Source organism: Oncorhynchus tshawytscha, linkage group LG08 (genome assembly GCF_018296145.1).
Source record: "Oncorhynchus tshawytscha isolate Ot180627B linkage group LG08, Otsh_v2.0, whole genome shotgun sequence".
NCBI lineage: Eukaryota > Metazoa > Chordata > Actinopteri > Salmoniformes > Salmonidae > Oncorhynchus > Oncorhynchus tshawytscha.
In genome coordinates, this window is record NC_056436.1 from 19765812 (window position 1) to 19793102 (window position 27291).

General features: G+C 44.1%; 1 protein-coding gene and 1 pseudogene across 13 annotated transcripts in view; both read left to right on the top strand.

The window, feature by feature from the left end:
- The window catches only part of LOC112256818 (apoptosis-stimulating of p53 protein 1-like), a 52298-nt gene extending 36211 nt beyond the window's left edge, over positions 1–16087 (top strand). For 5 of the 13 annotated variants that reach the window (XM_042325308.1, XM_042325305.1, XM_042325313.1 and 2 more), the window contains 13 exons: positions 186–360; positions 900–1144; positions 1609–1749; positions 2914–3106; positions 3453–3653; positions 10409–10491; positions 10818–11241; positions 11536–12296; positions 12881–13021; positions 13258–13391; positions 13556–13722; positions 14147–14346; positions 14666–16087. In XM_042325308.1, coding sequence (XP_042181242.1) covers positions 186–360; positions 900–1144; positions 1609–1749; positions 2914–3106; positions 3453–3653; positions 10409–10491; positions 10818–11241; positions 11536–12296; positions 12881–13021; positions 13258–13391; positions 13556–13722; positions 14147–14346; positions 14666–14707 — 2907 coding nt within the window. In that variant the 3' untranslated portion in view covers positions 14708–16087. Of the gene's footprint in view, positions 1–185; positions 361–899; positions 1145–1608; positions 1750–2913; positions 3107–3452; positions 3654–10408; positions 10492–10817; positions 11242–11535; positions 12297–12880; positions 13022–13257; positions 13392–13555; positions 13723–14146; positions 14397–14665 lie in introns of all 13 variants that reach the window. The other 8 variants (XM_042325307.1, XM_042325306.1, XM_042325309.1 and 5 more) reach the window with 8 other exon arrangements.
- Positions 16088–17805: 1718 nt separating this feature from the next.
- LOC112255776 lies at positions 17806–19282 on the top strand (annotated as a pseudogene).
- The last annotated feature ends 8009 nt before the right edge of the window (positions 19283–27291 follow it).

Genomic DNA, 27291 nt, shown 5'->3' on the forward strand with positions numbered 1-27291 from the left:
GAATGCTTTTCCCTCCCCACATCTGTAACTCATTGTTCCCTTCTGTTCCTCCAACCCAACCCAACCCTCTGCTCTCCTGTCCTCTTTCTTCTCTCTCCTGTCCTCTTTCTCTGTCCTCTCTCTGTCCCCTCTCTCTGTCCTGTCCTCTCTCTGTCCTCTCCTCCTTTCCCCTCCTCTCCTTTTAGGAGCAGCGTCTGAGGTACCTGCAGCAGCAGGACCACAGACAGGGCCAGACAGTGTCAGAGGCTGAGAAGCTACAGAGGTTGATGGAGCGAGTGGAGAGTCAGGAGGCCAAACTAAAGAAGATCCGCGCCATGAGGGGCCAGGTGGACTACAGCAAGCTCATCAATGGCAACCTGTGTAAGCCATGTGATGCAGGATGCAAACGCACACTCCTCCTGGTGGGAGGAGCTATAGGAGAACAGGCTCATTGTAATGGCTGGAATGGAATAGATGGAACGGAGTTTGATACCGGTCCATTCATTCCATTCCAGCCGTTATAATGAGCCTGTTCTCCTATAGCTCCTCTCACCAGCCTCTTCTGACGGAGAACCCCAGCATAGTGGAATCTAGGCCCCATTCAGCTGTCCATGATGTCATCTCTTTCCCTAGTTCTGTCAGTGAGCCTGGAATCTGACCCTCCCCATGTTGTGGTCTGGAACTGGGTGTGTCTGGGTGCCTTAAAGTCTATGTTCATACTGTAGCAGGGTGCAGTCCTGTCCTGTATAACGTCCAATGCTGCACCCTGTCTGACACATTCTGATACTGGTACTCAGGAGAAAGGGGAGTTGTCCATCCAGTCCACAACTTTCCAATACACTCTATTCACTCTTCTCTCATACACCATCAGACTTGAAACATCTATGTTTTGATTTCTCCCAACACACTCAAACACACAGGTAGTCCGTATCTCAGTCTACTGCGTCTCCTCTCCTCTCCTCATGCAGCGGCTGAGATCCAGCATGTGAGTGGGCAGTTCCAGGAGAAGCAGGCAGAGCTGCAGTCAGCTGTGGTGAAGGTGGACCAACTCAACCAGCAGCTTGAGGACCTGAGGAGGGGACGTCTCAACGGCCTGCAGCCCCTAGGAGGACCTCTCACTGGCACCGCCGCTCTGGAGCTACGCAAACTCTACCAGGAACTACAGGTACATTTCCTGAAGAAAATGCGTGCTTGCTTCGGCTGTTCTAAAACTATGTTTTGGGTACTACTGCATAATGTACACTGTATAATATACACTGTCTGCTCAGAACGACTGTACATGTCATCAGAGAGAAAGCTTGATGTGACATTTATTTTTACGTAATACAACAAGCAATGACACTATAAAATGGCACTTCAGATTCACATTTTGTTAGGAAGTTCCAGATGATGTCATCCAGCTGCAGAGCAGATGTGAAGGAGAGGAGATTAGATGAGTCAGGCTGACATTTTCATTCTGAAGGATATTTGCGACGCTGACATAATAGATGTGCAGCTTTGTCTCTCCATTCCTCATCCTGCTAGGGCATGGTTAAACAGAGACAGGACAGGGCGCACGTTGCCCATCCATCTGCCTCCTGGTGTGACTCACAGCCATTCTGTTCCATGTTCCCTCTGTGTTTCGGTCAGGTGCGTAACAAGCTGAACACGGAGCATAGTGGCAGGCTGCAGCAGAACAAGGAGCTGCTGAATAAGCGCAACACGGAGGTGACTATGATGGACAAGCGCATTGGGGACCTTCGCGAGCGCCTGCACAAGAAAAAAACAGAGGCACGTCAAAAAGAGATCAACCCCACAGGAAGAAACTCTCAGATTGAGTATCTCTGGGAAGCTTCTATCTTTGATTTCACCTTTATTTAACCAGGTAGGCCAGTTAAGAAAAAGTTCTCATTTACAACTGCGACCTGGCCAAGATAAAGCAAAGCAGTGTGGCAAAAACAACAACAGAGAGTTACACATGGGATAAACAAACAGTCAATAACACAATAGAAAAATCTGTATACAGTGTGTGCAAATGAAGTAAGGAGGTAAGACAATAAATAGGCCAATAATGGCGAAGTGATTACAATTTAGCAATTTACACTGGAGTGATATATGTGCAAATGAGGATGTGCAAGTAGAAATACTGATGTGCAAAAGAGCAGAAAAACAAAAACAAATATGGGGATGAGGTAGGTAGTTGATTGGATGGGCTATTTACAGATTTGCTGTGTACAGCTGCAGTGATCAGTAAGCTTCTCTGACAGCTAAAGCTTAAAGTTAGTGAGGGAGATATAAGTCTCCAACTTCAGTGATTTTTGCAATTTGTTCCAGTCATTGGCAGCAAAGAACTGGAAGGAAAAGCGGCCAAAGGAGGTGTTGGCTTTGGGGATGACCGGTGAAATATACTGTACCTGCTGGAGTGCGTGCTACGGGTGGGTGTTGCTATGGTAACCAGTGAGCTGAGATAAGGCGGAGCTTTACCTAGCAAAGACTTATAGATGACCTGGAGCCAGTGGGTTTGGTGATGAATATGTAGCGAGGACCAGCCAACGAGAGCATACAGGTCGCAGTGGTGGGTAGTATATGGGGCTTTGGTGACAAAAAGGATGGCACTGTGATAGACTGCATTCAATTTGCTTTGTGTTCCCACTCACTCTCATACACACAGACCGCCAGCGTATACAGTAGCATAGCATGCCTAAATACTGTGTAGTGAGAGTACACAAAGTTTTCACATTTTGCTGCCTTAAAAAATAGCGTTTTAATTTTCCAAATTTAAGGCAACAAAATGCTGATAATTTCACTAGGCACTGTTAACACGTATTTAGGTAGTTGACTTTGCTCTCTGTCTCTTAACAATTCTCTCTAATCAATGTGATTTGAACCACTGCTGCTTTGGCTGTGGAAGTATAGCTGACATTGTATTTTGCACTCTCTCTCTCCACTCCACAGCTTAACAGGATAAACGGTCCTCCCTTCCCCCAGCCCACTCCCAGCAGCTCAGGCCGCGTAGCCGCGGTATGTCCGTACATCCAGGTGCCCGTCCCAGGCAGACAAGAGGTGGGCTATGCTCTGCCCCCAGACCCCGTCAAACCACCGTTTGTCCCTGGGACTGGCACCATCAGCCATGGCCGCTCCAAATCAGGTCAGTCCCTGTGCCACACTGCAGCTTTACCTACTTTATCTGTCTCAGACTACTTACTGTCAGACTATATCTGTTTATTTGGGACACCTTGGTTTATCTGATCTGGACAGTCCTGAGATTGCTCTGGCATAGCTGGTAACTTCTCTGAAATTTCAGATCTAAATTAGTTATATTTTTTCAGATAAAAAAAAACAAATCTGGCTCAGCGTTCTCTAACTTCCTGTCCTTTGTATTTTGTGATGTCTGTCTGTGGACCTCTTCTTCTCCTGCCCTTATTCGTATCGTCTGTTCTGTTGGTGTTGTTGATGTTGTGGTGCCACGCTGTGCGTGGTTTCGGGCTCAGCAGAGGAGGAAGGGTGCGGTGTGAGGAAGCCCTTCGTCCAATGGAAGGTCTCAGATTTAGACATCATAGTGGACCCCGTGGAGATGAGAGAGGTGCCCCGGTCCCCCTCAGGGGCCTGCAGTGCCGACACAGTCTGGAGCCAGGGGCTAGGGCAGCAGAAGCAGAGGGGCCTAAGTAACAGGGCTCAATATCAACAACATAAATGTAGATAGTTCTGCACTTGCATGTATAACATAGTTACAACTTTTACCTAAAACCAATACCACAGCCTTCCCTTATTTTATACATATTAAATATATTTATAACATTAAATATACACATTGAGTGGGATCTCCGTAACAAGGCCTCAGTAACATACTATAATAAAATAAACATTGCAAGTTTTATTAGTCGTATGTACACGATACACATGGTAAACACCATAAAACAAAATGCTTACTTGCAGGTTCCTATATCAACAACATAGCATAGGATAACAGCTACATAAAACTAATGCCACGCCCTTGTCATCCCTCCTTATATAAAATATGTACAGGTTGAAATCATTATGTAACTATTGTGTTCATCTTCAGTAGGCCTATGTGAGGTTCCATTTCTTTTGGACCTAGAAAATATATTTATTTACAGTACTAGTCAAAAGTATGGACACACCTACACATTCCAAGAGTATTAGACATCCAAACTGTGAAATAATGGCATATGGCATCATGTAGTAACCGAAAAAGTGTTAAACAAATCAAAATGTATTTCAGATTATTGATCATTCAAATGTAGCCACCCTTTTCCTTAATGACAGCTTTACACACTCGTGACATTCTCTCTACCAGCTTCACCTGGAATGCTTTTCCAACAGTCTTGAAGGAGTTCCCACATATGCTGGGCACTTGTTGGCTGCTTTTCCTTCACTCATCCCAAACCATCACAATTGGGTTGAGGTCAGGTGATTGTGGAGGCCAGGTCATCTGATGCAGCCCTCCATCACTCCCCTTCCTTCTTGGTCAAATAGCCCTTACACGGCCTGGAGGTGTGTTGGGTCATTGTCCTGTTAAAAAGCAAATGATAGTCCCACTAAGCGCAAATCAGATGGGATGGGGTTTCCTGCAGAATGCTGTGGTAGACATGCTGGTTAAGTGTGCCTTGAATTCTAAATAAATCACAGACAGTGTCACAAGCAACGCACCATCACACCACCTCCTCCATGCTTCATGGTGGGAACCACACATGCATAGATCGTCCGTTCACCTACTCTGCATCTCACAAAGACACTGCGGTTGGACCCAAAAATCTCAAATTTGGACTCATCAGACCAAAGGACAGATTTCCACCGGTATAATGTCCATTGCTTGTGCTTCTTGTCCATTGCGTGTGCTTCTAATAAAAATTAAGAAAACCCCTTGAATGAGTAGGTGTGTCCAAACTTTTGACTGGTACTTTATATTGGAAAGAATTGTCATTGTGTGCCCAGAATACCACTGTCAGTATGAGCAGCCTCAATTGAATAAAGGGAAATGGTTAGGTAACATGGTTTATTTGTATGGACAAAAATGGACGTATGACGTTAGAGAAGGGGTTACTGCAGCATTGTTCTCCACCTCTTTGAATGTAACAAGCCAAACATGTCTCACAAATAGAACTCCGGTACAGTAGAGAGTGAAATGAGGGGTTGTCTTTGATGGACTTGAGCTGTGCCCCAAATGGCACCCTGTTCCATATACAGTACCAGTCAAAAGTTTGGACTCATCTACTCATTCCAGGGTTTTATTTATTTTTACAATTTTTTACATTGTGAAATAACAAATATGGAATCATGTAGTAACCAAAAAAGTGTTAAACAAATCCAAATACATTTTATTTTTGAGATTCTTCAAAGTAGCCACCCTTTGCCTTGGACAGCTTTGCACACTCTTGGCATTCTCTCAACCAGCTTCATGACGTAATCACCTGGAATGCATTTCAATTGAACCAAGATGGCGTAGCAGTCGGACGTATGTTTGTCTTGTCCCATGTAAATAGTCGTTTTCCTCTCGTTTTTTTGTATATATTTTAATCTCACTTTCCTTCTACGGACTGAATATAAATTGCTGCATCCTGCCTCACCCAATGTGGTATGGATCTGCTATTTTTATACTTTAGAACCAGAACCCCATCAGCAGCTAACTAGCTAGTAGTCAGTTAGCCACTGCTAGCGGTCTTCACTGTTAACTCGGACACCAGCCAGCTTCAGCTCAGTCAATACCTGCCAGTCTGCACAGCGTGATATCAACCCAGAGCATATCGGACTGCTTTTTCTCTACTACATCTCCGCATTCTCTCAACCAGCTTCATGACGTAATCACCTGGAATGCATTTCAATTGAACCAAGATGGCGTAGCAGTCGGACGTATGTTTGTCTTGTCGCATGTAAATAGTTGTTTTTCCTCTCGTTTTTTTGTATATATTTTAATCTCACTTTTCCTTCTACGGACTGAATATAAATTGCTGTATTCTGCCTCACCCAATGTTGTACGGATCTGCTATTTTTATACTTTAGAACCAGAACCCCATCAGCAGCTAACTAGCTAGTAGTCAGTTAGCCACTGCTAGCTGTCTTCACTGTTAACTCGGACACCAGCCAGCTTCAGCTCGGTCAATACCTGACAGTCTGCACAGCGCGATATCAACCCAGAGCATATCGGACTGCTTTTTCTCTACCACATCTCCGGATTCTCTGGACCATTACACCAGACCATCGTAGCTAGCTAGCAACAACCTGAGTGGCTACTGCTGGCTAACACCTCTGTCCCAAAGCAAGCACCAGTTAGCCTTGAGCTAGCCTTGAGCTAGGCCCATCTCCCAGCTAGCCAAAGAGGTTTACCAGCTCATTTTTGGGCTACAATACCTCTTTAGCCAATTGGCCTGGACCCTTTATTGCTGACACGGAGCCCCGCCGATCCATCACCACTGGTCTGCTGACTTAATTGTCCGAGGAGGTTTCAACAGGCTTTTCCGTTGCGACGTTGCTGAAGACCCATCTGCTAGCCCCGGCCTGCTAGCTTTCTGAATCGCCTTGTCTCCAGCTTGCCTAGTATAGTAGCGACTACCGAACGTCTCCTTGACTCACCAATTGCTGCTCATTGGACCCTATGATCACTCTGCTACACATGCCTCTCCCTAATGTCAATATGCCTTGTCTGCCTTGCTGTTTATGTTAGTTATTATTGTTTTATTTCACTGTAGAGCCCCCAGCCCCGCCCAACATGCCTTAGATAGCTCTTTTGTCCCACACCCCACACATTCGGAGACCTCACATGGCTTAACTGGTGCCTCCAGAGACACAACTGCTCTCATCGTCACTCAATGCCTAGGTTTACCTCCACTGTACTCACATCCTACCATACCTTGTCTGTACATTATGCCCTGAATCTCTTCTATCACGCCCAGAAATCTGCTCCTTTTATTCTCTGTTCCCAACACACTAGACGACCAGCTCTTATAGCCTTTAGCCGTACCCTTATACTTTCTTTTGTGTTATTGACTCTACGTTTGTTTATCCCATGTGTAACTCTTTGTTGTTGTTTCCGTCACACTGCTTTGCTTTATCTTTGCCAGGTCGCAGTTGTAAATGAGAACTTGTTCTCAACTGGCCTACCTGGTTAAATAAAGGTGAAATAAAAAAAATTAACAGGTGTGCCTTGTTAAGTTAATTTCTGGAATTTCTTTCTTTAATGCGTTCGAGTCAATCAGTTGTGCTGTGACAAGGTAGGGGTGGTATGCAGAAGATAGCTCTATTTGGTAAAAGATCAAGTCCATATTATGGCAGCTCAAATAAGCAAAGAGAAATGACTTTCCATCATTACTTTAAGACTGAGGTGCAGTTAATCCAGAAAATGTCAAGAACTTTGAAAGTTCCTTCAAGTGCTGCCGCAAAAACAATCAAGTGCTATGATGAAACTGGCTCTCATGAGGACCATCACAGGAAAGGAATACCCAGAGTTACCTCTGCTGCAGAGGATAAATTCATTAGAATAACTGCACCTCAGATTGTAGCCCAAATAAATGCTTCACAGAGTAAAAGTATCAGACACATCTCAACATCAACTGTTCAGAGGAGACTGCGTGAATCAGGCCTTCATGGTCGATTTGCTGCAAAGAAACCACTACTAAAGGACACCAATAAGAAGAAGAGACTTGCTTGGACCAAGAAACACAAGGAATGGACATTAGACCGGAGAAAATCTGTCCTTTGGTCTTATGAGTCCAAATGTGAGAGTTTTTGTTCCAACCGCCATGTCTTTGAGTAGGTGATGCTCTCCACACGTGTGGTTCCCACTGTGAAGCATGGAGGAAGAGGTGTGATAGTGTGGGGGTGCTTTGCTGGTGACACTGTCAGTGATTTATTAGAATTCAAGGCACACTTAACCAGCATGGCTACCACAGCATTCTGCAACGATACGCCATCCCATCTGGTTTGCGCTTATCATTTGTTTTTCAACAGGACAATGACCCAACACACCTCCAGGCTGTGTAAGGGCTATTTGACCAAGAAGGAGAGTGAAGGAGTGAAGAACAAGCAGCCAACAAGTGCTCAGAATATGTGGGAACTCCTTCAAGACTGTTGGAAAAGCATTCCAGGTGAAGCTGGTTGAGAGAATACCAAGAGTGTGCAAAGCTGTCATCAAAGCAAAGGGTGGCTACTTTGAAGAATAAAAAATAAAAAAATAAATATATATATATATATATATATAACACTTGTTTGGTTACTTCGTGATTCTATGTGTGTTATTTCATAGTTTTGATGTCTTCACTATTATTTGACAATGTAGAAAATAGTAAAATAAAGAAAAACTCTTGAATGAGTAGGTGTGTCCAAACGACTGGTACTGTCTAAGCCCTACTTTTCACCAGAGCCCTATTTCAGATGCAGCCTTAGATCGTGTAGTCCTTCTAGAAGTACCTTTTAAATAGTGCTGGGCAGTTGTAATGTTTGAAAGGGAGAGTAGGCAAGGATTAGTTGGCACAGACACTGCAAAAGGTTTAATAGGAAGTCTGGCAGACAGACAGGGAATAGTTTACCTCCAGACAGACTATGTCTCAAAGAGAGAGAGAGAGAGAGAGAGAGAGAGATAGACATTCTAATCTCTTTAACCCGATCAGAATCGGGGACCAAAATACACCCAGCACATACACCTTGTATTAGACCTGACCCTGTGTCCCTCAGGTCAGTCTGTAGGAATGGAGGGCAAGCTGTTCCTGTATTGTATCAGTTTGTAGGTATGGAGGGCAAGCTGTTCCTGTATTGTGTCAGTCTGTAGGTATGGAGGGCAAGCTGTTCCTGTATTGTGTCAGTCTGTAGGTATGGAGGGCAAGCTGTTCCTGTATTGTGTCAGTCTGTAGGTATGGAGGGCAAGCTGTTCCTGTACTGTGTCAGTCTGTAGGTATGGAGGGCAAGCTGTTCCTGTACTGTGTCAGTCTGTAGGTATGGAGGGCAAGCTGTTCCTGTACTGTGTCAGTCTGTAGGTATGGAGGGCAAGCTGTTCCTGTACTGTGTCAGTCTGTAGGTATGGAGGGCAAGCTGTTCCTGTACTGTGTCAGTCTGTAGGTATGGAGGGCATGCTGTTCCTGTACTGTGTCAGTCTGTAGGTATGGAGGGCAAGCTGTTCCTGTACTGTGTCAGTTTGTAGGTATGGAGGGCAAGCTGTTCCTGTATTGTGTCAGTCTGTAGGTATGGAGGGCAAGCTGTTCCTGTACTGTGTCAGTCTGTAGGTATGGAGGGCAAGCTGTTCCTGTACTGTGTCAGTCTGTAGGTATGGAGGGCAAGCTGTTCCTGTACTGTGTCAGTTTGTAGGTATGGAGGGCAAGCTGTTCCTGTATTGTGTCAGTCTGTAGGTATGGAGGGCAAGCTGTTCCTGTACTGTGTCAGTCTGTAGGTATGGAGGGCAAGCTGTTCCTGTACTGTGTCAGTCTGTAGGTATGGAGGGCAAGCTGTTCCTGTATTGTGTCAGTCTGTAGGTATGGAGGGCAAGCTGTTCCTGTACTGTGTCAGTCTGTAGGTATGGAGGGCAAGCTGTTCCTGTATTGTGTCAGTCTGTAGGTATGGAGGGCAAGCTGTTCCTGTACTGTGTCAGTCTGTAGGTATGGAGGGCAAGCTGTTCCTGTACTGTGTCAGTCTGTAGGTATGGAGGGCAAGCTGTTCCTGTACTGTGTCAGTCTGTAGGTATGGAGGGCAAGCTGTTCCTGTATTGTGTCAGTCTGTAGGTATGGAGGGCAAGCTGTTCCTGTACTGTGTCAGTCTGTAGGTATGGAGGGCAAGCTGTTCCTGTACTGTGTCAGTCTGTAGGTATGGAGGGCAAGCTGTTCCTGTATTGTGTCAGTGTCAGTCTGTAGGTATGGAGGGCAAGCTGTTCCTGTACTGTGTCAGTCTGTAGGTATGGAGGGCAAGCTGTTCCTGTACTGTGTCAGTCTGTAGGTATGGAGGGCAAGCTGTTCCTGTACTGTGTCAGTCTGTAGGTATGGAGGGCAAGCTGTTCCTGTATTGTGTCAGTCTGTAGGTATGGAGGGCAAGCTGTTCCTGTACTGTAGGTATCAGCTGTCTGTCAGGTATGGAGGGCAAGCTGTTCCTGTATTGTGTCAGTCTGTAGGTATGGAGGGCAAGCTGTTCCTGTACTGTGTCAGTCTGTAGGTATGGAGGGCACAAGGCAAAGAGAGCAAAGTGATCTAGAAATTGAAACGTATTAGCTACAGGGACTAGTTCTTCAAATAGACAGTGTGTTGTGTGTGTGTGTAACTATATTTTCCGTTGCTCATTTGGACTAGCATCAACATTCTGTCGATCATTTCTCGAGACAACTAGAATATCACAGCTCTTCTTTCTTAACCGTTATCCTGGAACACAGACTATCTACCTCCTGTCTTCTTTTACCACTTTCTCTGTCTTTCTCACCCTATCCCTCTCTCTCTCTCTCTGTGTACCCCTCCTGTAGCCAATGAAGCAGTGTGGCCCACCCTTAGTAAAAGTGTCTCCTCGATGCAACCTTCAGATTGGAGAAACACCAGCCCAGACCAGGTGAGATCCCTGCTCCACCTCCCACTACTAGTCATTGGGTACATCATAATAGTCTAAAGTGGCTTACTCTCATCATCTCCTCTCTCATCTGCAAGGATATTAAATAACTAACCATTAAAAGCAATTCCTGGTTGGTTTTCTACACCATATTGGTTTCACAGACCCAGTATTTTTTAGATTAATACAGACGGAGAGGACACAAGTAGAAGCCACTTAAGACTATTGAGATGCAGCCATTCACTTTTGGCTCTTTCACACACTCCTTGGACTCTCCTTCCTACTGTCCTATAATGAATCTAACTGGTTTATGGTGTTTCCCTCCACAGAGCCTTGACTTCAGTAAGCTACCAGGAGGATCCGTGTCCAAACCACTATCCATCTATGGGACCTATCCTGCACCTACTGGCCACCCGTCTATAGTCTGCTCTACCAGCTCCCTGACCAGGTCTGCCCCTGCCACTTTAGCCTGGCAGCGTTCAGCCCCAGCACCTCCTGGTTACTCCTCCCAGCAGCGTATCTCTGTCCCCCCTAGCCCCACACCCCAGTCAGGCCTGGGGGAGGGGGAGAGTCCTGACCCCCTGCCGGCTGTGGCTGTGAGACCCTACGTTCCAGACCGGTCCTCCTCCAGGCCTAAGTCCCCCAGGAAGGGCCCTGCCACTATGAACTCCTCCTCCATCTACCACATGTACCTGCAGCAGCCTGCAGCAGCCAAGAGCTACCCAGCAGGAGGCAGGTCTGCTGTCAAAGCAGGTAAACGCCTCAATCGATGGACATGATATTTTTTAAAGAGTCAGTCATACCTGGGTTCTAACAGTATTTGATTTCCTTCAAATAATTAAGCTTCACTTAATTGAGCATGCCTTGCACAGTGGGACCAATGTAATAGTTCCAAAAGTGCAAAGGCACTCCAGGGAGTCTCAATCAAACTCTCAAAGTATTTGAAGAAAACAAATAGTATTTCAACCCCGGCCAATGCTAGACTTTCCTGTTGGGTCTCAATCTGTATGGTCCTATATTAATATCTCCATCTCCTTTTGTTCATAGTGTATGGGAAACCTGTGCTTCCCTCCAGCACCTCTCCCTCCCCTGTGCCCTTCCAGCATGAGGCCCTGTCCCCAGGAGGACAGAGTGTAGGGGACATGGTGGACAGGGAAGGGGACACCACAGAGGGTAGGCTCCTACCCCCTCCCAGCGTGGAGAACATCCCGCGGCCCCTGAGCCCCACCAAGCTGACCCCCGTGGCCCACTCCCCGCTGCGCTACCAGAGCGACGCCGACCTGGAGGTCCTGCGCCGGCGGCTGACCAATGCACCGCGCCCGCTGAAGAAACGCAGCTCCATCACAGAGCCAGAGGGCCCCACCGGACCCAACATCCAGAAGCTCCTGTACCAGCGCTTCAACACCCTGGCCGGAGGCATGGAGGGCAGTAACAGCACCCCATTCTACCAGCCCGTCTTCATGGGTGGTGTCCTGGGATGTCCGGACATGGACAACATCAACACTTCTAATGGAAACCTGATCGGGACAGCTTCCCTGGTCGTCACTGCCGCAGACGGTACCAACTCAGACCATCGCCTGTCCTCTTCCATGTCCCCTTCCTCTGACTCCAATGAGAGGAGGACACTCCCACCCAGTGAGACCACTCCCCGCATGCCCACCCCACAGCCCAGCTTGGAAGACAACAACAACCAACCTGGTCCTTCTAGCACCACCTCCACTCCCAGGCCTATCCCCATCCATGAGGCCTCGTCTCCCCAGCCGAAAGAAACCTCTCCCCGGACTGTCACACCCCCGGCATTGCCTAAGGTCAACCTGCGGAGCCACAGCTCCATAATGCAACAGCATGCCTCCATTTTGTGTGCCATAATAAATAAGGTCTAGAGATTCTTCTGGTCAGGTCACATGGTCTGCAAAAAATCTGACTTATGCTAGAGTTGCCATCTGAGTTGCAGACATTGCTTTCTTCACAGGAAAAATTCCCTGCCCCAGTCATGACATTAGACCACAGGAGGCTGCTGAGGGGAAGACAACTCATAATAATGACTGGAATGAAGTAAAGGGAATGGTATCAAACACATGGAAACCACTTGTTTGATAGCATTCCATTCCATTCCATTCATTCCGTTCCAGCCATTACTGTGAGTCCGTCCCAGGGTAGCCTAGTGGTTAGAGCGTTGGACTAGTAACCGAAAGGTTGCAAGTTCGAATCCCCGAGCTGACAAGGTACAAATCTGTCGTTCTGCCCCTGAACAGGCAGTTAACCCACTGTTCCTAGGCCATCATTGAAAATAAGAATTTGTTCTTAACTGACTTGCCTAGTAAAATAAAAATTAAGGTGCCACCAACACCTGTGCATTAGCCAGAGAGTAACTCCACTTTCTCTGTCTCAGCAGATCAAGAGGACTAACCTGAAGAAACCTGAGTCAGAGAGGACAGGCCATGGGCTGCGGGTCAAGTTCAACCCTCTTGCCCTGCTACTGGATGCCTCTCTGGAGGGAGAGTTTGACTTGGTGCAGCGGATCATCTATGAGGTAATCATAGGCTCTTCAATTCAAACTTTATTGTCCCAGAAGAGAAATTCCTTGTGTTGAGTCTTCTCATTTTACGTACCATTCTGTCAGCTTGTAAGAGATTTCAAACTGACTTCTAAATCAGCTTTAAAAATGTTAATGGCTTTTGTGACTGTTTATATAAAAAGGGCTTTATCAACACATTTCTATTTGATTCATGAAATAAATGTGACTGATTGATCCTTTCCCCCATGCAGGTTGAGAACCCCAGCACGGCCAATGACGAGGGCATCACCCCCCTTCACAACGCCGTATGTGCTGGACGCCACCACATCGTCAAGTTCCTGCTCGACTTTGGAGTTAACGTCAATGCTGCTGACAGCGATGGATGGTGAGGACGTACACTGTGACCATTTTTCATTTACCTTTTCTTTCTCTTTCTCTCCTCTCTTTCTCTTTGACCTTACCTTAGCTTTGTTCAGCTGCATTTAAAACGGTCAAGACTTCACAATGTCTCCATGAACGTCTCTCCTTTTGTGTCTGTCATGTGCTCAGGACCCCACTACACTGTGCGGCCTCCTGTAACAGTGTGCATCTCTGTAAGCTGCTGGTGGAGTCAGGGGCAGCCATCTTTGCCACCACCATCAGTGATGTGGAGACAGCGGCTGATAAATGTGAGGAGATGGAGGACGGATACACACAGTGTTCCCAGTTCCTCTTCGGTGAGTGGTGTTGTATAGAGAGACATGCGGCTCCTGTCTACAAAACAACCCCTAGCCCCTACACCCTTACACACTTTTGTAGATCTGTGGAGCTCAAAGGAGAGCTATGGGCCATGTCCCCAAAACAACACTTATCCCTACACACACGTGCTTGGATATGTAGAATTGGATCGGTATAAGCTATATGTCATCTAATCTTTATGAAGGCAAGGCAAAGCATCAACCTTATTGATGGTAACCATCCAATCCTTTACTAGAGGCAAGGAGATGCCCCTCAATCACGGCCGGTTGTGATACAGCCTGGAATCGAACCAGGGTCTGTAGTGACGCCTCTGGCACTGAGATGCAGTGCCTTAGACCGCTGTGCCACTGGAAGCCCCTGAGAACTGTGAAGTGACCCTCTTACTCTCTGTCCATCCACCAGGGCTGCAGGAGAAGCTGGGGGTGATGAATAAAGGGTCTGTGTATGCGCTGTGGGACTATGAGGCACAGAGCTCAGATGAGCTGTCCTTCCACGAGGGAGACGCCATCACCACCCTGAGTCGCAGGGACCAGGCTGAGACAGAGTGGTGGTGGGCTAGGCTACATGACAAGGAGGGCTACGTACCACGCAACCTGCTCGGGGTAAAGCCAGTCACCATGATGAATACAACTATGGTCTGAATCACTAGGAAGTAAATATCATAGAGATCCTATAATTTTGTTTAGTTATATGGTTAATGTGTTGTATCTAGGTATATAGATTTCAAAAATAGTGTATGAAATTAGATACTAATTAAATGTTAGTTGAATTGATGAGGATCCCAAATGACCGAAGCGGCATCTCAAAATATTTGGTAATAAATCCTAAGTTGTGACATGGCACCCCCTGCTGTACCTGTCTGTAGAATACGAATTTCCATGATCAGAAAATACAATTAATAGTAACATTTTCTTCTTACAGTTGTATCCAAGGATCAAGCCTAGACAACGTTCTCTGGCATAGAGAAGACGGTGCACGTTGTTGTGCTCTGACTGGACTCAGAGCTGGGTCTGACTGGATCTGCAGACAGTGGCTGTGCCCGGACAGTGCCCTCTCTTTGTGCCAGTCTGTGCCTCCCCAGAACAAAGGACAAGGGCCAGGGCATGGACAGAGAGGGGCCATATCCGGACAGACAGACATGCTTGGAATTGGTGGTCACTTACCTAAGAGGAAGTAGAGGCAGTATCCACGGCCCAGAGATCATTCAGAGAATACTCTGAGCAGAGTTCCCCTCTTTCCCTTCTCACTCAGTGTTTGTCTCCTGTGTGTCAGTCAGAGTAAGGCCTAAATGTGATGATCTCAGAAAAGGGAGCAGAGAACAGGGGCAGTCATGAGTTATTGAATATGGGTTTTGCAGTAAGTGCTGTTTGAAGGCGATCAGAGTTCAAACTCTGGAGGTCATATCTTCAGGGTTCAGCAGAGGAAAGAAAGGAACAGGTTTTTACAAGATGAGAAAAGGAAGGAAAGTGACGGAAGGTGTAATTGAAAGACTTTGAAGGCCAGTTAAAACTACTAAAAGATGTGTGGAATGTTCTAAACAGTCATACAATGTTGTGTTATTTATGCAAACCAAAACGTGTTCTGAAGGAATGAGTGGAAGATGTAATGCTGGGATGGGAAAGTGAAAGGGGCTGCATTCTCTTCTACAGATGCAATAACTATGAAGCTAACTATGGGTGTGAATTTGAACTAAACTCATCATAAGCCTACAGTATATAAATGCTTTATCACCTAAAAAGGCCTATAGTTGGATCTCTCTTTGGAGTTTTTCATTTTTAGTTAGATTTTAGCAGATGTTTGTACATTGTATTGTTCTCCCTATTTTTGTTTCAAGTTGGTTGTTGTCTTTTTAATACCTATCATGCAAAGTGATACACATTTTGATCACTGAGTATAGCCATACCACAGGAGGTTGGTGGCACCTTAATTGGGGAGGATGGGCTTGTGGTAATGGCTGGAGCGGAATAGTGGAATGCTATCAAATACAGCAAACATATGGTTTCCATGAGTTTGATGCCATTCCATTGGCTCCGTTCCAGCCATTATTATGAGACGTCCTCCCCTCAGCTGCCTCCAATGAGCCATACTGTACTATCTTTGGTATAGCCTACCTGTTGACTGATGCTGGCTTGATCTATAGGTTGTGTATAACCATCGGTTCTATGGGATGGTTTATGTGACAAAACGAACACCAAACAATATGCATAATGAAATGTAAATGTACACAATACATAATGATTTCCCTTAAATGGGAATAAAACATGTTTTAACATATACTGAACAAAAATATGAATGCAACATGTAAAGTGTTGGTCCCATGTTTCATAAACTAAAATAAAAGATTCCAGAAATGTTCTATATGCACGAAAAGCTTATTTCTCTAAAATGTTGTGCACAAATTAGTTTACATCTCTGTTAGTTAGCATTTATCTTTTGCCAATATAACCCATATACCTGACAGGTGTGGCATATTAAAAGGCTGATTAAACAGCATGATCTTTACACAGGTGCACCTTGTGCTGGGGACAATAAAATGCCACTCTAAAATGTACAGTTTTGTCACACAACACAATGCCACAGATGTCTCAAGTTTTGAGGGAGCATGCAATTGGCATGCTGACTGCAGGAATGTCATTTTCTCTATGTCATTTTAGAAAATTTGGCAGTACATCCAACCAGCCTCACAACCTCAGACCACGTATAACCACACCAGCCCAGGACCTCCATGTACAGCTTCTTCATCTGCAGGATTGGCTGAGACCAGCCACCCTGACAGCTGATGAAAATTTGGGTTTGTACAACCAAAGAATTGCTGCACAAACTGTCAGAAACTGTCTCAAGGAGCTCATCTGCATGCTCCTCATCCTCACCAGGGTCTTGGTCTGACTGCAGTTCGGCGTCGTAACTGACTTCAGTGGGCAAATGCTCACCTTCGATGGCCATTGGCACGATGGAGGAGTGTGCTCTTTACGGATGAATCCTGTACCAGGCAGATGGCAGACGGTGTGTATGGCGTCGTGTTGGCAAGCTGTTTGCTGATGTCAACGTTGTGAATAGAGTGCCTCATGGTGGGGTTATGGTATAGGCAGGCATAAGCTATGGACAATGAACACAATTGCATTTTATCGAGGGAAATTTGAATGCACAGAGATACCGTGAGGAGATCCTGAGGACCATTGTCGTGCCATTCATCCGCCGCCATCACCCAATGTTTCAGCATGATAATGCATGGCTCCGTGTCTCAAGGATCTGTACACAATTCCTGGAAGCTGAAAATGTCTCAGTTCTTCCATGGCATGTATAATCACCAGACATGTCAACTGTTGATCATGTTTGGGATGCTCTGGATCGACGTGTACGACAGTGTGTTCCAGTTCCCGCCAATATCCATAAACTTCGCACAGCCATTGAAGAGGAGTGGGACGACATTGCACAGGCCACAATCAACAGCCTGATCAACTCTATGTGAAGGAGATGTGTTGCACTTCATGATCTTTGAAATTGTTGCATGTTGCGGTTATATTTTAGTTCAGTATAGAATGTTATACTTTACGTTTTGCAATGCTGACATTGGCTACAGTCTTCATACAGTCCACCAAACAAGAGTTAATAATTGATTTATGATCTATCCCACCTCTGGGCTAAACATTGACCAGTATCTGCCTGACAGGTGCAGTTTTCTGTGAAGGTCAAGGAGCAATCACGTACTGAGAGCCGCAGTAAGTTATGGTTGTCATAAAGTTGCACCATTACAAAATGAATTGTACTATAGTAGCCTACTTTTTGCCTACTGTCTTTTCTGTGGACTGGGCACAAAGGTGTGAAAATAAAACCCTGCATTTGCGCATGTGCACTACCATTCAAGAGGAGATCAAAGACTTTCATAGTTGTTGACTAATCATCTATCAAGGCACTTGAGCCATCATGACAAATCCAGAAGCCTTTCACATAAATAGTCTTTTTGGAGAGCATAGACATGTAAAAACAGGCGGGGACCACTGAGTATTTAAAAATGGAAAGTTCCTAACCCTCTGGTTCATTCAACATCTGCGGTATTGAACATGTGTCAAAAGGTAAGCATGTTCAAAAGGGTTGAAGTTAAGTTTCCATAAATCATTTCACATCTATAGGCCTAATTGAATACACAGTTAGAATACTACTTTAGTAACATTTCAATGATTAGTGTTTCACACAAGTGATGGGTCTATATGAATCCACTTGAAACAGACTCCACATAAACCTTTAAATTACGCACATCTTGGAATATGGGAAATGGACACCGTTATAACTGGTTTGTTTACTACGGTTGAAACACTTGTTCGACAGCACCTCCTAGTGTTGACCAAATTAGATGTGATTCAATGCTGCCTTGAGTTCATGATGATACAGAGGACAGCCTTATAATTGACGACTGATTTGCTTGTGGACATTGTAGACTATGCCTGTTACCCCATGTGTGTGTGTTGCCATTTTTGTCTCATTTTGCCTGTTCAGGTGTGGGATGATGCTAATGATGAGGCCCTGCATCTGACCCAGACTGATGGCCTGACATATTGTATGTTCCACCCTTTGACCATCCTCTGCTCTGGTGAGAAGATATTTAAGTCAGACAAATCCTTAACCGAGCCTGTAGTAAAGGGCATGACTTCAAGAATGACTGACTTAGATCACAAATGATAAACTAGGTGATTCGAGCCCTGAATGCTGATGGGCTGACAGCCGTGGTATATCAGACCATATACCACAGGTTTTTACTGCTCTAAATACGTTGGTAACCAGTTTATAATTGTAATAAGGCACCTCTGGGGTTTGTGATATATGGCCAATATGTAAGGAGGTGGGCTGGGGCAGTGTGCACATCATCTGTGGAGACTGAGGGAGCAGACTGTTTTAACGCAGCAGTAAAGGCTGCCAGGATGGTCACCCTCCCTGACATCACCAGGTGAGAAGAGAACAGAGATTAAACTGAGATTTTCATTTAGCATTGTGTTGTATTCAAATCTATTCCATTCCATTCTAATGATCTGCAATGGTTGTATTGTCAGAGGCCAAGTGTCTGAGTTCGAAGACGGTGTGAAGGCAGGCCTTTGAGTGCAGTAAGGGGGGCAACATGAACATCATATCAGAGCTGGTCACTGACCAGCAGGCTCTGCAAGCAGTGGAGACCTTCCTGGGTGAGCGTTGTACCAGCCGTCACTGTTCTGATCCCTATACTTTACTCTGCTTTATATGAGGTATAGTTGTATTCTAAAAGAAACATAGCTACAGGTCACAAACAAATATTTTCTGTTTGTGTGTGTGTGTGTATACATGTGTGCTTGCTTGTGTGTGTGTGTGTGTCCAGACGAGGAGCGTGTGCTGGTGGAGCTGGCCTGTGGGGCTGCATTAGCAGCTGTGTACTGTGGGGTCATCCAGAGTCTGCAGGGTGAGGGCCGGCTGCCCGTTCCCCTAGCAGGGCCCCTGGTGATGATCGTCTGTGGAGGCAGCAGCGTCAATCAAGCACAGCTGGAACATCTCAGGAAGGTCCTCAATAGATGAACACAGAAAATGGAACCATAGAATTAGATAAACCTTAGAAGAACACAGTTTGGAAAACCATACAGTATTTAAAAGGCTATTGGACTCCCACCAGCTTATGGCTCCAGACTGTGTTATTGAAAGATTATGAGGATGAATTCTTAATAGTTTTTGATTACAGCTTTTTAACCCGTTGTATACATTATTCACAATGTTGACCAATACTGCCCCAAATTTCTCTGCTTTGTAATCTGTGCCAAATTTGGAAAATCTCTGACATCCTTTTATTCATGGAATGAAATCTGAAATATTAGCAGTAGTGCTTATTATTAGTGTACATTTGATGCAGCATTCAAATGCAGTTACTAGTTATGACCAACAGGTGGTACTCCTTGTCACTGAGAAGATACAGTCAGAGACTCAAGAGAATGCTAGACATTTCATAGGCTACTTTTTATCTGCTTGGTGCCTGGCAAATTAACTAAGTAGACCAGACCCAGCTGCTATTGCATTGTTGCCTATGGGAGAGCCACCCCTAAAGTAGACAGGAACTGTGCCATTTTTTTCAATGTTTTTGCCTCATCTTTATAATCCGCCATCTTTGATGCAGAATCTCTGCAGACTAACTAAAAACCAGTGGAACTGTTAGGCTATACTAAGACACCCCTAGATTGCTTTCCTTCTGATACCAATCTGCTTATATCAGCTATAAGCATGAATGATCTAGTATTCCATTGTTTATATATAGTACCAGTCAAAAGTTTGGACACACCTCGTCAATCAAGGGTTTTTCTTAATTTTTTACTATTTTCTATATTGTAGAATAATAGTGCAGACATCAAAACTATGAAATAACACATATGGAATCATGTAGTAAACAGTGTTAAACAAATTAAAAAATATTTTACATTTGAGATTCTTCAAAGTAGCCACCTTTTGCCTTGATGACAGCATTGCACACTCTTAACCAGCTTCACGAGGGATGCTTTTCCAACAGTCTTGAAGGAGTTCCCACATATGCTGAACACTTTTTTGCTGATTTTCCTTCACTCTGCAGTCCAACTCATCCCAAACCATCTCAATTGGGTTCAGGTTGGGTGATTGTGGAGGCCAGCTCACCTGATGCAGCCCTCCATCACTCTCCTTCTTGGTCAAATAGCCCTTACACAGCCTGGAGGTGTGTTTTGGGTCATTGTCCTGTTGGAAAAACTAATGATAGTCCCACTAACTGCTAACCAAATGGAATGGTGTATCACTGCAGAATGCTGTGGTAGCCATGCTGGTTAAGTGTGCCTTGAATTCTAAATAAATCAAAGTGTTGTCAGTAAAGCACCAACATACCTCCTCCTTCATGCTTCATGGTGGGAACCACACATGTGGAGATCATCCGTTAACCTACTCTGTATCTCACAAAGACATGGCGGTTGGAACCAAAAATCTATCAATTTTCAGACCAAAAGACAGATTTACACCGGTCTAATGTCCATTGCTCATGTTTCTTGGCCCAAGCAAGTCTCTTCTTATTATTGGTGTCCTTTAGTAGTCATTTCTTTACAGCAATTGGACCATGAAGGCCTGATTCATGCAGTCTCTTCTGAACAGTTGATGTTGATGTTGAGATGTGTCTTTTACTTGAACTCTGTGAAGCATTTATTTGGGCTGCAATTCAGCAGGTAGTGTAAGCAGCAGGTAGCCTAGTGGTTAGAGTGTTGGACTAGTAACCGAAAGGTTGCAAGATCGAATCCCTGAAAGGACAGACAAGTTAAAAATGTATTTATTTATTTATTTTTTATTTTACCTTTATTTTACTAGGCAAGTCAGTTAAGAACAAATTCTTATTTTCAATGACAGCCTAGGAACAGTGGGTTAACTGCCTGTTCAGGGGCAGAACGACAGATTTGTACCTTGTCAGCTCGGGGATTTGAACTTGCAACCTTTCGGTTACTAGTCCAAAAAATCTGTTGTTCTGCCCCTGAACAAGGCAGTTAACCCACTGTTCCTAGGCCATCATTGAAATTAAGAATTTGTTCTTAACTGACTTGCCTAGTTAAATAAAGGTCAAATAAATAACAAATTCTGAGGCTGGTAACTCTAATGAACTTATCCTCTGCAGTAGAGTTAACCTTGTGTCTTCCTTTCCTGTGGCAGTCCTCATGAGAGCCAGATTCATCATAGCTCTTGATGGTTTTTGCGACTGCACTTGAAGTTCTTGAAATTTGCCAGATTAATGTCTTAGAGTAATGATGGACTGTCATTTCTCTTTGCCATAATGTTCTTGCCATAATATGGAATTGGTATTTTACCAATTAGGGCTATCTTCTGTATACCACTCTTACCTTGTCACAACACAACTGATTGGCTTTAAAAAGGAAAGAAATTCCACAAATGAACTTTTAACAAGGCACAGCCAAGGCACAGTAAATTGAATACATTCCAGGTGACTACCTCATGAAGCTGGTTGAGAGAATGCCAAGAGTGTGCAAAGCTGTCATCAAGGCAAAGGGTGGCTACTTTGAAGAATCCCAATCTTGTTTAACACTTTTTTGATTACTACATGAGTCCATATGTGTTATTTCATAGTTTTGATGTCTTCACTATTATTCTACAATGTAGAAAATCGTACAAATAAAGAAAATCCCTTGAATGAGTAGGTGTGTCCAAACTTTTGTCTGGTACTGTACATGTAGGCTACGCTATTGTTTAAGCTGTCATGGTTGATGAGACATAGCCAAGTTTGTTAAGACTATGTTAAACAGATATCAGTAGCAGCTTCATATAAAACCGATTTATAAAATAATTTAAAATAGTAATGGAAAAGCTCATGCTCGCTTTCAATTTGTTTAACTACCTCTATTTTGACAAGCTGTGTTGAATTGAAGAATGTCTACTATTGGGATCGGCTAATCACAAGCTATGAGGTCTCTAAAGGTAAATATTTAATGATCAAAAGCCCCTTGGCCTTGAGCTATCTCCTGAAGAGCCGAGCGTGTGGAGGATAGATCCTGTATCTGGAAAGCTAAGGACTGGAATGCCAAGTCTTACTCTTCCACACCCATGATTCTGCCCATCCATAATATAAACACATATGCCATGTGTGAGCATATACTGTATGTATATAAAGATGTAATATATCTCTGCTTCTACCTATAGTAGCCTGATGTGTTTCACTGTCTGAAAGTACAGTATGTATTAGACACTCTCTTTATAGTCTCCCAAGCTACAGTGTCATAACAAGCACCATTTAATGGAATGGCATGGCTGCTGAGTTTATTGAATGTTTACTGCACACTTAGGAAGCAGTTCACCAAGGCCCTATGTCAGTCACAGCTCTAACAGGCCTTTATGTTGCTTCATGAGTGGAACAATTGAAGATGATATAGTAAAAAATATATAGTGAGCTACGAGTTATCATTTTGATATAAGCTGTAGAAATGGAAATTAGGGTGCTTCTTTTTTTGGGAGAGGGGGTCACTGGTATTTTGGAAAGGACAGTCATTGAGAACCACTAATGCTGCATCAACACAGGCAGACCAATTCAGATATTTTTTCCACTTATTGGTCTTTTGACCAATCACATCAGATCTTTTCACACCAGATAATTTTCACATCTGATTGGTCAATTATCCCTCCCCCAGGAGACAGAGTATTAAGGGTTAATCTGAGATCAGATCAGAGGCATTAGAGGATTGATCCCTCACCTCCCATAAGTGGACATCCCAGAGATGGCACCCCATTCAATGTATACTACTTTTCTGGTCAAATGTAGTGCACTATGTAAGGAATAGGGTGTTCAGCCTCAGGTATCAATGACAATACCTTCTAGACAAGGAAAGGACAGGGTGGTACAACAATATACTGTACAATAATTGGCATACTATATTCTATGTTACTGTAATGGAGTTATAGGAAGAACGTAACACTGTACGCTGTTTTCATTGAAAACTATCACACGTTTGGAAATACACAATGTTTTGGTAATATTCAGTGTGGATGAAAGAAATGAAAAAGCACAGTTCTATATGTTTGAGATATGAACGATTTGAGAGAGGGTGCAGACAGCTGTATAGTGTGCCTGTCTGCTGACTAATGTTTCATTTGTTCTGTTAGCTATAGGTCTAATACAGTACAGTTTATAGAAATAGTCTTGTGGTCCAACTACAATCCTCTCAGGCATTTCTATACAAAGCGTGACATACTATCGTACCAATCATTAATCCTCCATCAATCACAACCTTTGATGTCTAGATGTAGTGTGTGTGTGTGTGTGTGTGTGTGTGTGTGTGTGGACAAGGCTTGGTGGATTTCTCCTTTTGTTTAAAACTATAAATCAAGCTGGAAATCAAAACTTTTTAAGGTAATCTTTTGTTTCAGTGATGTTCTATCTACATTATAAAGAGCTCTTACACATCTTCACGGTAAAGTTCTAGGATGTAGAAGCATTGTCTGGTTGGATTTGCTGCACAGAGGTGGGCAATTCTCCTTACAAATGTGTTGGTCTCAGGAATAGCAACAAAAGATCACTATGAAGTCAACAAGTCTGCATATTTGACCTTAAGGTGAAACAAATGAAAGTGAACAAACACATCATAACAAATTAATCTGGTTGAGTTACAGTACAGCCAAGTCAGAAAGAGAACAGAACAGACCTGCGAAGAGAAAGACAGAGAGAAAAAAAGTAATGTAAACCAGAGAGAGAAACCTTAGTTTGAACTCCTTACAGTCCTGCCTGCCCTGCCTGACGACAACGACCAGTCTGTCTGTACAGGGGGCTTATCCCTAGAGCAGCTTTACTGTGCTTTACTGACTGTACACGACACTTACATACCTCCATTAGCCCCCCAGCTGGGAACAATAAGCAGGCCTGGACAATTTAAATATTTACGCACCACTAATACACCCAGTTCAACCTTTGGAAGTGCTGCCTTATGCACATAAAGCAGACCAACCAGCCCCTGACGTCACCCCCTGCATGCCTCACTCCCTTCACTGGCTATGGCTCTGGGACAGCAAACAGTGTAGCTTGGCCTCTAAGAGAAGCCATCAATTCTATAGGGATGATAAGGAAAAGTATGATGCTGGTGATGATGATGGTTTGCCAAAGTGATGATCTCTTGAACCACTGTAAAGAATGAGGCTGATGAAGAAAAAGCAAGGGTGAGTAAACGATAAGGACAAGGTGTTTAAGTAGACTGTTGAACCAAAATAAATCCACCTTGGATATATAAACCAGATCGGAGGCGTGAGGAACTAAAACTAGTAGTCACCCCTGTAGGTCGAGCTATGTTACACAGTTTCCAGTTACAACATACATAAAAGGAACAAAAACAACTTTTAGGACTAAAATCAGTAGTAAATCTCTGTATTCCAAAATGGACCATAATCCTGGAGCTATGGTCTGCTCTGCACTGCATGCATCACCAGCTGCTGTCATGGCTGTAATTCCACCATACAGCTCTCATTCCACCATTATTCCTATAATCCCCCGTAATTCTGTCTGTGCCCTGTTTTTGGCTAAATAAATCCCATGTTACCCCTCCACCATCAGCTCCCCATCAGCTCTGCAAAAGGATAGGACTTTTAAATTCAACTTTGACATAGTTCATAATGCGTAGGTTTCAAAGACTTTTCACATTGCCTTTTTATTACTTACTGGTTAAAACTACTGTGATGTATTTATTATTTTATTCTGTTATGTTATATCTATTATGTTAAATTCCAGAAAGATGCCTGTCAGATGAAGATACAGTATGGTGTCATGTTGATTTGCCACATTGTCTTGTAGTCTTTAAAGGCTCTCAATAAGCTACTTACACATACAGGGCCTTCAGAAAAGTATTTATACCCCTTAACTTATTCCACATTGTCTTGTTACAGCCTGAATTCAAAATGGATGAAATATATTTATTTTCTCACCCATCTACACACAATATCCCATAATGACAAAGCAAAAACATGTTTTGAGACATTTTTAGCAGTCTCCAAGAGCTTTGCACACCTGGATTGTACAATATTTGCACATTATTCTTTTAATTTATTCACTGTCTGTGAAGTTTGTTGTTAATCATTGCTAGACAGACATGTTCATGTCTTGCCATATATTTTATAAGACGGTTTAATTAAAACAATAACTAGGCCACTCAGGAACATTCAATGTTGTCTTGGTAAGCAACTCCAGTGTATATTTGGCATTGTGTTTTAGGTTATTTTCCTGCTGAAAGGTGAATTTGTCTCCCAGTGTCTGATGGAAAGCAGACTGAGTCAAGTTTTCCTCTTGCCTGTGCTTAGCTCTATTCCGTTTCTTTTTATCCTGAAAAACTCCTTAGTCCTTTCCGATGAGAAGCGTACCCATAACATGATGCAGCCTAACCTCGCTTATTAACACACGCCTGCCAGCTGCACCAATGTGTCAGAGGAAACACAGTTCACCTGACAACCGAGGTCAGCCTGCAGGTGCACGGCCCACCAAAAATCAAATCAAATCAAATGTATTGATCACATACACGTGATTAGCAGATGTTATTGCGGGTGTAGCGAAATGCTTGTGCTTCTAGCTCCAACAGTACACTAATATATAACAAATGACACAACATATACCCAATACACACAAATCTAAGTAGGAATGAATTAAGACTATATACATATATGGATGAGCGATGTCAGAGCGGAACGGACTAAGATACAGTAGAATAGTATAGAATACAGTATATATAAATTAAATGAGTAATGCAAGATATGTAAACATTATTAAGTGACTAAAATACCGTAGAATAGTATAGATTACAGTATATACATATGAGATAATGCCAGATATGTAAACATTATTAAAGTGACTAGTGTTCCATTCCTTAAAGTGGTCAGTGATTTCTAGTCTATGCCTATAGGCAGCAGCCTCTAATGTGCTAGTGATGGCTGTTTAACAGTCTGATGGCCTTGAGAAGCTGTTTTTCAGTCTCTCAACCCCAGTTTTGATGCACCTGTACTGACCTCGCCTTCTGGATGATAACGGAGTGAACAGGCAGTGGCTCGGGTGGTTGATGTCCTTGATGATCTTTTTGGCCTTCCTGTGACCGCAAGTGCTGTAGGTGTCCTGGAGGGCGGGTAGTTTGCCCCCGGTAATGTGTTGGGCATACCGCACCACCCTCTGGAGAGCCCTGCAGTTGCTGGCGGTGCAGTTGCCATGCCAGGCGGTGATACAGCCCTACAGGATGCTTTCAATTGTGCATCTGTAAAGGTTTGTGAGGGTTTTAGGTGAGAAGCCAAATTTCTTTAGCCTCCTGAGGTTGAAGAGGCTCTGTTACGTATTCGTCACCACTCTGTCTGTGTGGGTTGTCCATTTCAGTTTGTCAGTGATATGTACGCCAAGGAACTTGAAGCTTCCCACCTCTCCTCTGCGGTCCCGTCGATGTAGATAGGGGGGTGCACCCTCTGCTGTTTCCTGAAGTCCACGATCATCGCCTTTGTTTTGTTGACGTTGAGTGAGAGGTTGTTTTCCAGGCACCACACATCGCTAGAGCGCGATGAGCCAAGTAAAGCCCGTCCGGCCAAACCCTCCCCTAACCCGGACAGCGCTGGGCCAATTGTGTGGTGCCCTATGGGACTCCCGATCATGGCCAGTTGTGATACAGCCCGGGATCAAACCCGGTCTGTAGTGACGCCTCTAACACGGCGATGCACTGCGATGCAGTGCTTAGACCGCTGCGCCACTCAGGAGGCCCCTTTGCCACGTTTTTGCTGTTTTACTTTAATGCCTTATCGCAAACAAGATGTGTGTAGGTTAGTATTGTGGAGTAACTACAATGTTGTTGATCCATCCTCAGTTTTCTCCTGTCAAATCATATCAAATTGTATTTGTCACATGCACCGAATACAACAGGTGTAGACCTTACCGTGAAATTTTTACTCCTCAACTTATTTAGGCTTGCCATAACAAAGGGGTTGAATACTTATTGACCCAAGACATTTCAGCTTTTCATTTTTAATTAATTTGTAAAAAGAATAAAAAGCATAATTCCACTTAGACATTATGGGGT